At 37.3% G+C, this 15,932-nt stretch overlaps 1 protein-coding gene across 1 annotated transcript in view; it reads left to right on the forward strand.

Moving 5' to 3' along the window:
* The window catches only part of NIN (ninein), a 53,709-nt gene extending 39,154 nt beyond the window's left edge, over positions 1–14,555 (forward strand). Inside the window, exons 23-30 of the mRNA XM_067295183.1 lie at positions 280–393; positions 1,197–1,343; positions 2,475–2,654; positions 3,269–3,418; positions 4,000–4,098; positions 7,848–8,039; positions 13,214–13,327; positions 14,332–14,555. Coding sequence (XP_067151284.1) covers positions 280–393; positions 1,197–1,343; positions 2,475–2,654; positions 3,269–3,418; positions 4,000–4,098; positions 7,848–8,039; positions 13,214–13,327; positions 14,332–14,541 — 1,206 coding nt within the window. The 3' untranslated portion in view covers positions 14,542–14,555. The remainder of the gene's footprint in view (positions 1–279; positions 394–1,196; positions 1,344–2,474; positions 2,655–3,268; positions 3,419–3,999; positions 4,099–7,847; positions 8,040–13,213; positions 13,328–14,331) is intronic.
* The last annotated feature ends 1,377 nt before the right edge of the window (positions 14,556–15,932 follow it).

A 15,932-nucleotide genomic window follows, 5' to 3' on the forward strand; every position in this document is an offset into this window, starting at 1 on the left:
ACAAATATTGCAGCAGGACAAGGAAGCCTGTGTTCTCACGTTTGTCTCGTAGCCCTAATGTATTACAAGTTCGTAATTCTAAACTCAAGCAGCATAACTAGCGCATAAATAAACATCCTGTTGTTGTGTGGAGACTGGGAGGGAGGAGGGAGCTGAGGGTTTTGGCTCTCCTGCTTTTTCTTTGCATAGCTGTAACTCCATCTAGCTTAACTCTCAGAGTCAAACTGAGTTAAAGAAAATCCTGGATGATTCTGGTTTACAGATGTAATCTTATTTCAGGTAGCCAAAGTAAGCTTCTTAGAGAATGCAATTGCCAGCTTGAAGCAGGAACAGAAGTCCTGGGAACAACAGAGTCAGACATTGAAAACGCAGCTCGCAGTTTCACAAGAAAAGGTATAATAGTGAGTTTTGTTATAGCCCTGGATCAGAAGCTTTTTAAAAATCTTTTGGAGCACTTTTTCATAAAAGTAGCTCTCTTCTAGTATGGGCAAAGATGTCATGCAGCTAATAATGGACATTTTCATGGGCTTTCGGAGTGACATTTTTAAAGAACAAGAGGAAACTTGTTAAGTGGCATGAGGGATTTTCTTCCTGAGAATAAGCTATGTTGTTTTGCATCTAGAGCCAAGTTCCTTTGCCTATTCATTCTTCCCAGTTATCCCCAGTATGCTCCAAAGCTACTGCCTCCTGCTCTTCTGGTGGTAGCTTGTTTCTTACCAGTCAAGGGAGGGGAAGAGAAAAGGCCTTTTGCTTGGCTGACTATGTTTGGGGTTCCTTGGTGGCCACAGGCTGCCAAGAAGAATAAATAACTCAAGATAAATCTCCTTCTCCCAGTCCATCACATTAAACATTCTGGGGTGGGAGATGTATATTTGTTGACGGCAGCATTTCTGCCATAACAAAGACTGTGTGGCTACTAATTTGGAAGACAATTTCAGAGAATCATTCAGTATTTTTTTAGGAGGCTGGCAATATTACAATTTCTTCATTCCTCTTTTTATCAGAGAGATCCTAAATATTTGTGTGATTTGTGACATTATATATATATATACACACATCCTAGCAGAAAAACCACTCTTACCCAACTTATTCACCATTTAAGTAGTTGGTGTAATAGAACCATTTTTTCTTCAAATTAGTTGCTCACAAGAAATCTTGGTAGAGCGGATACAAAGCTGTGTTCCTGGGTGTTGCAGGCTCAGAGTCTAGACGAAACACTGCAAAATACCAACCTCCAACTGTCCCGACTGAAAGCAGACTTACGGGTGGCGCAGCAGGAGAAGGAAACCCTTAAACAGGAAGCGGTGTCCTTGCACAAGCAACTGCAGAACGCCAATGAAAAGGTAACTCTGACTTCTCAGAAGACGGGCGTACTAAAATGGCACTGGCTTGCAATTAAACTGCCTCCGAGTTGATCAGCTTTGCATGCCAGAATTTGCAGATATGTTAAGCGCTGCTTTTCTGTAGCCACTCACTGTATTCAACTCATTTTTAGTTTTTTTAGGTTGTCAACAACAAAGCCACAAACAGTGCTATGGACTTAAACAAGTAGACTCTGAATTATGTAACCATTGATTCTTTTGTAAACACAAGTGATAAATAGCCTAATGGAGCTAAAAGGAGATGGGTACAGAAAAGTCCTATTTTAATCCTTTTTTCTGTATTTACTAGTTTTCCATTTTAAAAAATGTTAACTTGCAAGATTGTATATAACGTGCAGATTTATGGTAACTTATTCTTAAAATCTGTCTCTGGATGTTAGGGACAGTCTGTGATCAATCTCCTAAGTTTTAAATATAGCTTTCTCTACAAGTGTTTATGCTTCCCCAAAATAAACCTTTCCCCCCAAAAAAATCTGTGGACAAAGTATGAATTCACAGACATCACACTATAAACATACTAACAGCCAAACTAGTGATTGATAGGGAGGTGAAGGGCACAGTATTATAACAGCCTTTCTTTTTTTAATTGATGAGCAGCTATAACTGAAGGAGGTTGTAGACAGCAATCTTGTGATTAGTATTATGAATTCAGATACTAATTTTGCTTGTTTGGCATGTAATTAAGGAATATTTAATGTCCACATGGAAAAGAGGCTGTTTCAGAGTTGTATAACAGGAACTAAATTACAGTTATTACTGAATAATACATAATACTGAGTTCTATTATTTAGCTGATGAGGCTGTGAAATAGTGCAAATTGCTTTTTTATATTGTTGAGCTATGTGCACTCGTATTAACCATTCTGGCATTTAGCTATTATCTGTGATTTCAGCTAAGGGAACCACTTTGTTTTTGCACTGTGATTAGCATGTTGGGTTTCCTGCTGAAAAATGATATGTAGGCTGGGAGGAAGGCAGGAATACTTTAACTTAAGCGTCTACAGTTACTGAAAGCCTATTAAAACCCCTCTGAATAGAGAAAATGTCTGCTTCTTTGTTTAAGGCCTAACCCTGCAATTCTGTCTGTCTTAAGAACCGGGTTCTAGCACTGGCTGTGCCTTCCTCAGGGCTGCAGGACCAACAGAAGAAATTACACTGGGATGAACTGGATCAGCTGACAAAACAGGAGCAGCAGCTGCTAAGACAAGAGAACGAGAGATTACAGAGAGAAGTCCAGAACACTAAAGCAGATCTAACTCATTCCAGGGAGAAGGTAACTCGGACGAGCTACCAGACCACAACAGGCGGTCACTGCATGCTAGGCAAACCTTAATGATTCATTTTTTGCAGTGAATGATACAGAAGAATATAGTTCATTAGTTTTCAACAGAAATGTTTGTAGAAAGATTGCATAATGAGAAAGCTTTCTTACATACTTGCACTGAGCAGTGCAAAGAGCACTGAGTGCAGAGAGCAGACACTCTTGCAACATTTCACACAATGGCCCCTTTTAAAAAGAAAATCCTGAACATAACTCATCGAAGATTCTGGTCTGATTTTCAGTAACACTCTTCACTTAGAGAAAGGGAAAAAAAAAAAAGATTCTTAATATTCCTAGCATTCTTCCTGTTCTGTTTTTTGGCTCACAGTATTAAGCAAATTATGGGGAGGAGGAAGGGAAAGAATGACACAGTGCTCAAAGCTAAAGGTCAAAAATTGTTACAATTAGGAAATTGGTACTTGATGTTTTAGATGAACTAGACGCAATTTGATTTGCAGTGGATTGTCAGCTTTGACTTAGTGGACAGTGTTGGAAACCTCACTAAGAAACTGTTTCTGAATGGTCTGGAATGTCTTTCTACATTTGTTCATCTCTGTTCTCTTTAGATCCGCCAGCTGGAATCTACTGTTCTTTCTCTAAAGCACCAAAAGCATCAAAGCCAGTCAGGTATCGTCAAAGCCATAGAGCAAGAGAAGTTAAGCTTGAAGAGGGAGTGCGAACAGCTTCAGAAGGAGTTGTCCTCTGCAAACAGGAAGGTTAGTTTCAGATGGTAAATACGTGACTGTGGCTTCAATGTAGTACTTGCAGCTTTTCATCTCTAAGAGCTAATATGGTAATTTTCTTCTTTTACTTAGTCTTGTGCTGTTTAATGTCTCTTATTGTGAATCCCCGTCTCAAGGAGCCTGTAATCTTTTGTTTTGCACTTCTGTAGAGCATGCTACCACAGGGCTGTAGGCTGTGCCGATGTGCTGCAGGAATTCTAGTCAGTACAAACCGTTCAGGGGTGGAACACGGGAACCACAAACAAAACACAGGCTCTTTTCAAGTGTTCTGCAATACATGGCTCCCATATGCTCCATTCAGATTCCCATATGCTCCCTTTTCAGATTCAAAGTTGGTTACCCTGCCTGTTCTTTGACACTTGTGTCAAACACGCTGTCTACATTTAGTCTTAGATATCGCTTTTACCAAAACACGTTACACTTGTCCAAATGCTTACTTGCATCTCGTAATCATGAATTGTCTTGATATGCAGTGATTCATGACTTGCATACTGAATAAAATGGATAAAATGAGAAACTGTTACCTTTCTAAGGAAAGTTCTTGTCTCTAATAGATCAGTCAGATGAATTCTCTTGAACGTGAACTGGAAACCAGCTCAGAAAACGAAGGGCTAAGAAAAAAGCAAGTCAAACTGGATGATCAGTTAATGGAGGTACTTTCCAATAATGTTAACTACACTGAACAGTGTGGAGGTTTATCAGTATCTCACTGAATCTATGAATTTATTAACATTTTTTTCTAGATGTGTAGAAACATAGGGAACTGATCAAAGCCAGACAAATTAATCTCTTCTAACATCCATCTAATCTCATCATCTTTAACAATCAAGATGTTGCAGTGGGACAAACATGCTTCTATGAAGCACACTGTGGTTTATCATAATTCATGTAAGGCTTCAGATTTAAAAATCAGATAGCAAAGAAACTTCTGCGCTTGGGGACAAGGCTGACATTTTCCTGTTCCTTCCTAAAACATGTAACCTCAAGTTTCCTAACTAATATCTGAGTAATGCTATTAATGTAGAAAAATTGTTCTTATTTATTATGGGAGTACTTTGCTGAATTTAAACCTATCTTATCTAGAGCATGGTAGAATAACAATTTAGGCAACTTGCTGTTAATCCAAAGGCATGAATGAAAACTTCAGTTGAGTTTCTTCCCAAGAAACCAGTCTTAAATGAGGATGCTCATTTATTATTACTAGAGTCAGATCACGCTGGATGTTAAATTATTGTCTTTCTCAGGTACCCTTGGCTACAGAAATAGGCATGCTTAACTATGTTAGGTTAGTGTATATCTTAAGGTCAGGACAGACCTTTGAGTTGCCTCTCAGCTCTTTTGCTTAAACTTGATGCCTTGAATTTGAGTTAAAGAAAAGACAAACAAAAATTTTGACTTGTTCCCTAAATCAAAATACATTCTAGATGAGTCTTTTGCAACACTGTTTTTTAAAAGACTTTGTTTTTCATCAAGCAAGTGAATGGGCAACATGTTATGCTAAACGTATGATGCAATTAGTGGTAAAATTTTATTAGAAGAGATGACTTTGACAAGTTGTTGAAAACATTGTTTATATCTGCCCTGTGCCTTTATGTATTCTCAATTAAGCTATGGGAAAATTCCAAACACAGTTAAACCCTTTCCTATAAACATCAAGCATGGAAATGCATTTTCTCCTGAAATTTGTATTTCAAAACATGCAAGACTTTTGTTACTTACGATAACCTTTTTCCAGCAGGTGTGTGTAACACTCAGTTAGCACTTTCTAACTTCTGACTTTCTCTTTTGTGCCTGTTCTCCTTTTGTTCATGGCTAACCTGTCTAGAACTCAGTGGTTGGAACTAGCAGAGAAGGGTGCAGTTCTCTTTCTGAAATAGTGTGCGAAGGTAGAGCAATCACTTTCAATGTACTACCATAGCATGGAGAAAATACATTTATTTCTTTTATACAGTTTTTTTTATTATTCCATGCATCCTTTAAGTAAAGGAGCCACTATTCATTTTAATCTAACATTAATTCTTTGCCAGCTGCACTAACTTCTTCTGTGTGGCTAGTATATTAGGAGATTGATCCTGTAGGCCAAGAAGTTGCATACTCTTAAGGCCTTACTGTGGAAATTGAGAAATAATCGATTGCGTTCAAAAGGACTAAGCTGACTATAAGAAAATGAAAAGTGGCTCAACCCCTTCCTTCTAACCCATTGACTGTGAGACTTGAAGTTGTTTTCATGCTTACCTCTGATATCCTGCATGCCTTTCACCAGACTGTCAAATGTTTCTTTAATATTAGCTGGTATGTGATCAGAGTCGACGTCATCCCTAATAGTTTAGCAAGTTCATTACTGTTCCACTTTCTTCTACAGATGAGTATGGCAAGACTACATTTTTTTCATTAGCTATGCAATTGGTGTTTTTTAAGATGCTGTTAATATTTAATGACTGTCTCTTCAGTTTTTTCATTAGATTAATGTATTTCATGATATGGTAAGAAACCCTAAATAAATTCCATGAGAACCTCATTACTTCTGTTTATATTGCCAGTAAAAGAATAGCTCCTTTACAGACAAGCTGATATGAGAGCCTCCTGATAGTTTAAAAAAATAAAATAAAATTCAGACAGTTTTGTTTTTAAAATACATGTAAACCTATATTCTGTTTACGTGGGCCAGCAGAAATGGATCCTAACACAGCCAGAGCATTAGAAAGAGTTCGTAGTGCATTTCAGACAGGCCGATACTCTGCGTTAGAGCAGAAGCCCTGACAGAGGTGGACTATTATGGAAAATGCTTACAACTGTTTCCATCCTAGATGTACTCAATACCTAAAGTACGATTACTAATTAAGGCCCTAATTATACCATGTGTGAAAGGAAAAGTAAAACCACTAACATAATCTTGCATACCTTTTCCTAAAGGAACAGACTAATGGTTGTGAGATTTCAGGTGAGAATTTTAGGATATGGTTGGTTGATTTTTTTTTTTTTTTTTTTTTTTTACAAGAAGAAAGGTATTAATCTTATGCAAATTCAAGCTGCAAATTGGCATGGCTGAAACATCACTTTCTTGACTATATTTGGGGGGGAGGGCAGTATTAAACCTATTACAGCTGTGAACTAGTCTTTCCTGGATATTTTCACTTCAGTCTACAAAAATGCTAAATAATCCCATGAAACAATAATTCATTTTTAGCTCTCAGCGTTGTCTGACAGGTCATCTAACACTGTGACAGTTCATCAAACACTGGGCTCTCGTGGCTGGAACATTACCAGAAAAAGGTGATGCCAGAAATGCCTAACTCTTTTCTAGCCACCTTCATCCAGTAACTGTCCTAGCCTTGCACCTAATCAAGTGAGGGGGCAGCTAAACCTTTGGGACAAGTCTGTTCTGTGTTGTGGGTTTTTTTTTGGTTGGTTGTTTTTTGCCACAGAAAGGACATCTAGGAATGTGATCCTTTTGTCCTTACACCCAAGAGTCCTAGCTTTACTATCCTGGAAGTTCTCTAGTTGGTATAGCTCATTTCACAGAGGACAACCAGTATATACTTTGGCATAAACTACCTTCGCATCATGTAGACTTGCTGATTTCATTTGGTAAGCCTTTTTTTAATGAAAGCAAAACTTAAAAATTTGGAACTAACTCCTTCAGATTACTAAATGCATCCATATCCCAAGGGCCCCTCCATGCAGGTACTTCTGCCTGTGTAGCACAGATGGGCATAAGGAGTCAAGACTTGCTATCAAACTCTGCTTGTGGCATGGCTAAAAATGAAAATTATAAAATGTGTTAAAACTTCTCCTATTAGTGGATATAAAGATAGATATATGGGATTCTAAATACTGAATTATGAATAAAATATAGTAAGCATCAAATTACTAAAATCATCACATACTAAACTGAAAGCTTGTTTTGCTTTTAGGAATATACTTTTCCATCCTAGATGAAAGCCTAGAAAAAATTAGCACTTTTGGACAGTTTCTTCAACCCACCTCATGCTAGTGCTTTTATTTGTAACTCGTCACTATATTCATAACAGCTCCTAGGATCAAGATTAAAATTAAAAAGTAATGCTAAGTTGAAGGTCACCACAGGTCCATTTAACTTTGACAGGATTTCATCAAAAATTCGGTGAATTATAATTAAGGTCTGAAATTATTACTGAAAACTCAGATTCCTTTAGACTTAAACTGCACGTAAAGATGCATCTTTCTCATTGAAAAGAGAAAAGTTGTCTTGTTTTTAGCTTCTGTTACCGAGTTCAAGCTTGTTTCTCTTGCTTACAAGAAATTGCTCAAGACTAAGTTGATGCCTAGTAAATCATGTATCGTGCAGGAAAGAAGCTCTGAAAGATATTTTGTGCAAACTGCAACGCTGCCTGCTCCTGATGACCGGCTTTTTACCATTTAGATGCTACACTCGAGCGCCAGCGCGATGCTTAGCCAGTCCCCGCACTCCCGGGAGCTCCAGCAGCAAGGCTGTGCTATGGTGCCCAAGGAGCAGTTCCTGCAGCTCCAACACCAGCTACTGCAAGCAGAGAGGAGTCGTCAACGTCTTCAGGAGGAACTTGAAAACAGACCCTCTGAAACAAACATGCCACAGGTAAAGCGCTCTTTCCTCTGCAGGTTACAGCTTTAAAAGGGTGTTTGGTTAGTTTGCTTGTTCTTTGTGTTTTGGGTTTTTTGAATTCTGTGATCCTTTCTCTGTTTATGCCAGTTCAAAAATTAAAGTTCTTTCTATCACAGATGTGTACAAAACAAACCTTTGTTGTTTAGCATATTTAGCTTGAGCCATTGCTTAATCCCACAGTCCTCTTAATTTTCTTGAAATAAACATCCCATCCACACTTAACTGGCTTTTTCTCCTTCTGTTCTATGTGCAATAACTCTTTATAGCTTTTTTCTTTACCTAATGTCCATGTCTGAAACCATTTGGCTTTTAAAAATACAATACACCACGTATTGCACAAGCACACATGCCTAGAACATAAAATATAAGTTCAGGCCATTGCTGCCACATGGATTTCTGCTGTATCAGATGTAGTAAAGCATAATACAAACAAATAACGCTTTTTATAAGGTCAGCCTGTCTTCATCATTTGGTCATGGTAGGACATTGTTTGGAGAACACTATTGTACAAAAACTTCAACATTGCCGTTTCTGAGGGAAAAACAATCTAATTCCAAGAAAAACTGCAGACGCTGCACGTACTGGGCTTAGTGGTTTTCAGTTTTGTTTTTTTTTTCTAATGTGAAATTATAAATTATAGGGCAGTAATAGCTCTGGTAGAAAAGTTAGCATTTCCCCATATAAAATTAAGTTTGGAGAGTAGGTTTGCCACATGGTTTAATTTTTTAATTTTGCACTCAGATTGCTGTTGTGTCTTTAAAAACACATTATTTCAGAGTCCAAGACTTTGAAGGTCAAAAATCTCTGAACATGTCAATAGGATATTTTGAAAAAAGGGTGTTATGGAGAAAGAGACTATCTAGCGATATTTTCTAAAGTCTCTAAAACTTGGAGTAAGAATTGTTTTTTTGTTTAAAGGCATAAAATCAAACAGTTCCCTCAAAAAGACAGCAAATAATACAGGATTAGCAAAAATAAATGAAATGTAAGGTTCTCTCCCTTTCAGCTGAGTCCCGATCAAAGTGCATCATCCCAAGCTAATGTACTTGGTCATGTACAATGAAAAGTAGAGTGTGCGGTTTAATTTGGAAATCAATAAAAGCCATATTGCAGCAATAACATCTGCAAATGAATGTGCTGTGTACTGCATTAGGAGTGATGACTTAGTAATTTTGCCTTTGAAAGCCTGAGAAACAATTTGCAAACTAGTCACATCCTGGAACTTGTAGTTCTACAGATATGACTTGTATGTTTCTTTTTTTTTTTTTAAAAAAAAAAAGGCTTTGATCTTGGAAAGCTTTGTGAATTTAAAAACCATTCTAGAGTCTTTGCAAATATTTGCTGTCAATGCACTTAAACCTTTGAACTTTCTTTTTATATTGATTTTGCTTAAAGTGAATGGATATTAACAAGATTCTAGTTCATAACATCTGCTACAGCTGTTTTCGTGGGCTTTCTAGATAGCTAAAATCACTGTTGTTAAACATCCGCATTATATCACTATGAACAAGGCCAAATTTGTCAATGCTTTTAGTTGGGTACAAACTAAAATGCTTCTGGAAGCATATCTTGCTTTAATTCTCGTTATTGTCGATTTTTTAGTCATCTTGATTTCTAGGGTTAACATTTAGTTGAGCTTATGTCCATTTTAATGTCCACTTTAGCATCTTGAAAAATTGCATCCTAATCCCTCTTCATCATCTTTTCACCAGTGAGTACAATGTGAGGTTATCCATGCTTTCTGTGTAAACTCAACCACCTAGTTTTGCTGCTGCTGCTTTGTACTTTGCAGCTCTCTTGGGTGCCAAGTCCTTCTGTATAATAAGGTATCCAAAGTTATCCCCCTCCTTTTTGGAATTATTTCGTGTTCTTCATACATTACAGTTTTCATTGCTTCTTGATCACAGCTTTGGTCTGTGTCCTCATTCATTTTACAATGATTCCTGAGCTGTTGCCCTGCAAGGTTACCATTCTGTCGTAAGCTCAAGTTTCACTGAATTAAAACTCCCGACCCTTTTCTGTTGGGTTAATCTGTCTGGACTCTTCTGAATTCTAGATAACTTTCTGCTCTGTCTTGTGCTAAGATACTTTCCTGTCACACAGTAGCTATCACTGCACTCATCGTCATTTTCCTTGCTCAGTAAATAGTGGGGGCCTGTCATTGACCCAATCTTTTTCTAAGTGCTATCTATTCGAACCTCTGAAAACAGATTTTTTTTGTGTGTGTGTGTATTCAAAGCACTTGGAGTTGCTAGTCTCCTTATTGGAGAATTCAAACTTTATTTTGGCAGCCCCTCTGACCAACAGTTCATTCACCTGTTCTAGAAAAAAGACTTGTAACTAGACTTAAAATAGAAATGCAGGTGCAAGTAAGGTGGGTTTTTTCTTTTCCAAAGGAGGTCAGTTGGGCTTTCATAAATGCTATTCAACAATCTAAGATTTTTATGTAGTGCCAGATAAATTTCCTCTAAGAAATCTAATTGCTTTGCTAACTGCAGTTAATCACCGCCTAAAGTTAACTGACCTTCGTTAAATACCCCAACATGTTGATGAGCCATCTGAAGAGTCCTTACATCTAGAAAATGCATTTTGAATATCTCCTCTATTGCATATGTGCAGTGCCAATACTAATATTTAGAGAAATGTAATCTGTGATGCTCTGCATGCTTTCTTTTGCATGTGTTTTTTGTTTGTCTTGCTTTGCTTGCTTAGCTTGTATTTGTGGTTTGCTTTAACAAAGTATACGTATTTTTTTCTTTTTTAATCTTGATATGAGGGTGAAGTATCCCACTTGCCTCCTTTCTCTAGGCCTTGCTACCGGAGCAGCGAGCAGTGCATGCAGATTCCTACAGGAGGATCGGGCACCTCTGACAGCTTGGCTGCTTATGATCTCATTCCTTACCATGATAAACACACACACACACGAACTGGCATAAGCTGAGAAAGTTGAGGATCAAATTATTCTGTGCATTTTTTTTAAAGGTTTCCAGTGTTATGTTATTTCTTATTTATTTGTCTAGAAGCTATTTTGTGAAAGGTCATAACCTGTCCTTTTTAATTTGTTACGAATCACTTTTATTTATGTTATTTAAAATGTGGATTTGTTCAATGTGGAAAGAGATGAACTATTTTTCTCAAATGGTACTAATTTTATAAGAGATTTGAAGAAAATCTGGGGTATTTATACTGCATTTTTGTATAAGATGTATAAACTTTTTTAAAGGGAAAGATGACACTTTTGATGTACATGAGAAATAAAAAAAATTTTTTTTAAACAATGGCTCTTGTCTTACTAGCATTAATAGTTTCAGCTTTATGAGCAAAAGTTACAGCTATTTTGTCTAAAATTTGTTCTTTGATACTGAGGATTGTCATATCAGGACTTTTAGGAAAGGCTTGTGATACAGGATGTACAGGTATTCGGCTGCTTTCCAGCAGGAATTGTGCCTGTGTATTTGAGAACAGGACTTGCACAGTACATGGACATACCCTATTGCTGTGACCATAAAGGAACAATGGGAGGGCCAGAAAAGGGAGAAATTACTAACAGATTGGTTTCTCACATGACAATCCATCCTTAGGGTTTTTTCTTTTGTCTCAAATTACCATGTTAAGTTAGATATTTTTTTTCCTTAATATTTTAAGAGGTCAGCAAAACACAGCTTTGAAGCCTATCATTTTTCTAGTTGGGAGCAAATGAACCTTGTCAGTGTTCTGCTTTCAAAGATGTTTTGGCTCATATGCTTTTAATGAGCTTAAAGCCTAATGCTTGAGTTGGTTTCTCCCATTAAACATGAAATAATAAAAAGTTAGGTAAAACATTCTCAATTTAACTTTAACCTAAAAAAAACAGGGATCACAAATGTAGAGACCACCAGTTCTTAAAGTTTCCACTCATCTACTTAGAGCTCCTGCAACCAATTGAAATGTAATATTTGGCCATGTTTTCAAATTCCAATCAAGTTACAAAAGATAGCTGAAGATAACTTGGCTAAAGCACTGCAAGCTCTACTTAGTACTATTTTTTTTTAATCTGGTAAAACATCCTGTCCAGCAATACTGTAAAACTGCTTTCTGTATGACTCAGATTTAGCTTTTTTAAACTTCTTTACAAGCTATGAGAACATATAACCCCGTACATAGACTTAGAGTTTCTGGTGCTCCATTAAATGACATGAGTAAACTTCAGTCAATTCCATTCTTTCTACAGTAGTTTAGATAAACAACTAACTAGCTAAAAGTCTCCTTCCTCGGTTTTTTCATTTATCATCCCACACAAGAATGAAGGTACTTTGTTTTTGTAGGCCACTTGAGAGGGGCAGTGCTTTACCAAAGTTGTTATTCTCAGATGACTTCCTAGAATTAGAGTAACAAGACAGCACTAAAAGAAGAATCTCTTTGCTTGCAATCATTGTGTAGTGTTCCCAAATACAAGCAAGCTTCCTTGTATTTCCTAGTGTTTCTAATTTATTTAGGAAAAGCTCACTCAGTAGCTGGTATAACAGGCACACTCATGACAGTGAGTTACTATGCTTTTAGTTAGTTTATCTGCTACACCACTGAATAAAAATTGAAGCGCACTAGAGTAGGTATTCAGAAATATTAGTGATCCACAGCTAATTTAAAGAAAGTAAAAAAACAAGCTTGGAATAACAGTATCCTACTTTTTTAGGATTTGTTACTCAGTTCAGAGGGACCTTTGACATGGAAGAGTTATATTGTCAAGCTAACATGCCTTTCTGACTTCACCTTAATAAATTTTTTTCTAAAGTCATTAAGCTTTCGATTAGTACTTTGTTTCCCAAATGCAATTGAACTATGGCAACGCCTGGGAACCAGAAAATGAAACTATCCAGATCTGATTATCGCAGTCCAGACTGAACTTAATTCTGTATCACTTTGTCTTTGATCTGGTAATCTAAAGGGTAACTTGCACAGACTTGGAAAACTGTTTTAATGCTGTGAGTGTCCTTTAAGTGTTTTCATAACATTTTGCTTGCATGAGCTGTGTACTAACTTAGTCTACTCTTTAAAATAGACCCAGATGTGGAGTGCTAGTCTTCTCTAAAGCATGAACTGAAAAGAGGAGACTGGTAAATGTGAATTGATGTTTGTTAATTGATTCTCACATAAATGTTGCTTTCTAGGGGGGTCATGAACAGCTTCTAAAAATGATGGAAGAACGTATGATGGATGTAGAACAGAAACTAAGGCTTGTGAAGAGGCTTCTCCAAGATAAAGTAAATCAGCTGAAAGAACAAGTAAGCATTCTTACTGTCTTCCCTAAATTTTCCCCATAACTTCTGTAAACAACTAAGCGAGCAAAAGCCACCAAGTCAGACTTTTGCTTAGAGTAAAAGGTGTTTTCCTTTTGCTTTTAATGCTTCTGAGCTAAAATACAGCATATGCCCCAAAATTCTCAAAAATCCAAATTGGGGACTGGCTCTATCACTCAAAGTTCCTAAAAGTTGTGCTTGTTTGGCATGCCGATATACCCAAAGTCAGGAAACAAACATTAAATTTGGGCCAAGTATCTTAACTGGAAAATAGCTGTGCTTAGAACAGGAAGAAGAAAAGATAATTCCTAAAGAGTACTGACAGGATTAACCTGTGATCATTTCCCCACCACCACCACCTCCCGCTTTGCTTGGATTGGTTTTGTTTGGTTCTTTTGTTCTTGCTCTGGCCTTTTTCAGAAGCCTTGGATAGGGTAGGAAAAGGTGGCTCTGAACACTTTAGAAGGTAGAACTCTGCATCCCATGATAACGAGGCAGAATATATGTGTTTTCTATCAAGATGGAGACAGTCCCTTCTCCCACATCAAGGCAGGGCCATGCTGATAGGGTTTCCAGCTGAAGGGCTGTTCCCAAGGGCATGTAGACAAGTGCTAGGCTGCTGTCCCCAGGTTTATAGGGGGAGCTGGTGGTCCAAATCTCTGAAGAACTATCTCGGGGATCACTGGGCTTGTGGATCCTGTTGTGAACTGGACCTGTCCCTAGAGGACAAACGCTATAAGCAGTTCTCACCTGCCACAAAACTCACTTGTTGCCCACCGTCATCTGCCTGATCTTTCAAGGTACAAAGTCAATCTAATTTCAAAATATTCATAGTGCCCATAAATACTCCAGAAATGTATAGCTTTGAAAATAAGCTGAAGTGGGTGGGTTGTACTCACTTGTGATATTTGTTACAGTAAACATTCACCTATTTTCCAAGCACTGTTTTTTGCTTTTATCTTTGAGTAATTGTTTTATTCACAATTTAGCTTTCCAAGAATACTAAAGCAGATGCAATGGTCAAGGATCTCTATGTTGAGAATGCACAACTGCTGAAGGCTTTGGAGATGACAGAACAGCGGCAGAAAACTGCTGAAAAGAAAAACTATTTATTAGAAGAAAAGATTGCTAACCTCAATAAAATAGTAAAGAACCTGGCATCCCCCTCTTTTAATTCAGCAGCTGAGTTAAGGTCATAGCAAAGCCGTAAGTGTGCCACAATCCCATGCACTTTACTGAAATGTTAATGTTTCAGCTCTTCACTGTTTTGCCTTTTTGTACTGATGGATTTTAGTTAACAAATGCCTCCAAGGAGATGACAGAGCTACATTTGAAACAGGACACTGCCAACTTCTGTTTATTTCCAATCTATTTTTCTTCTAAATTCTGCCTAAAACTAATCTTCAATATGTACAAAAAGACAGGTTAACTTATTCTGATACTTTGGTTTTATTTTAAAATATACCTTCTGAATTTACTGTACTGAACTGATTATCCCAATCCAGATTGAATCCAGGGTCTAAAGCAAACTTAAATTAATGAATTCAAAACTTAAATATTTTTCTTGCTGTCTAGGCTACTTCATGGTTCAAACCTAGTAATATTGATAGATCAGTCTTGAGCACTGTCAGTATAATTGTTATTGAAAGCTGGACTTCCTTGATATTGTCCGTATCCTGCAAAATAATTCTGGTTTCTCTAAAGCAATATGCTCCACCTTATGCATTAGGCTTCTGAGTTACTCATCATGGCTGTTTCTCTGCAGAGCTCAGAAAAAGTGTTTTCTTAAAAATATGTAAATAGACTATTGCCTCCAACTAAACATAACAGCATTTCATCTGAAGAAATTTCCCAGCTGGCAAACGAGTACTTTTTTTTTTTTTTAAAGCTGCACTGCCAGACAACTTACTGTAGAGGCCTTAAATTTTCTGCATGTGGAAATAAGTTATACTAAACAATGGAAGAATCGCCAGACAGAAGTGAAGATGTGAGGTCTGTTTATATAATTTGTAAATTCACTAAAGCAGTGGAGTATGTTTATTAAACAACTCACAGAAGAATGAAGAGGGAGACCTAAATGATTTCTTCGGTGGCATCCTGTCACGAGGGCTCCCGGAGATGGACCTTCGCCGTTCGTGCAGTGTTCTGTTTGACTCGAGTGATCATTTGAACAGGCCTGTCCTTTCCAGTAGATGCTAATACAGCATCTAAGTTTGTAATTAATTGTGAGGAAACATATTCAAGGTGAATATGAAACACTCAGGGAATAACAGCCTAAACTAGTTTCCTGCACTATTATAAACGTGGATATTAATGTCAATAGATGAAGATAAACATGCGCTAGGAAAAGCAGGATAAACCAAATTGTATTTGGTTGAATATTACCTGATAATACTCCTAGACGAACATGCGCTAATGGTGTAATCATGAAGGTCAGAGACCAACCAGCAAGGTTTGTAATGACAGGTAATATTACCTATCAGACCAGTTTATGAGGCTAGGGAATACAAGTTTTCTGGGAACATCCTCAAGATTTGAGATAGGTCTGACACAGAAATAGCTGAATGAGAGCTTGTATGCTTGTAGAACC

The sequence above is a fragment of the Apteryx mantelli genome, chromosome 4 (assembly GCF_036417845.1).
Source record: "Apteryx mantelli isolate bAptMan1 chromosome 4, bAptMan1.hap1, whole genome shotgun sequence".
Lineage (NCBI taxonomy): Eukaryota > Metazoa > Chordata > Aves > Apterygiformes > Apterygidae > Apteryx > Apteryx mantelli.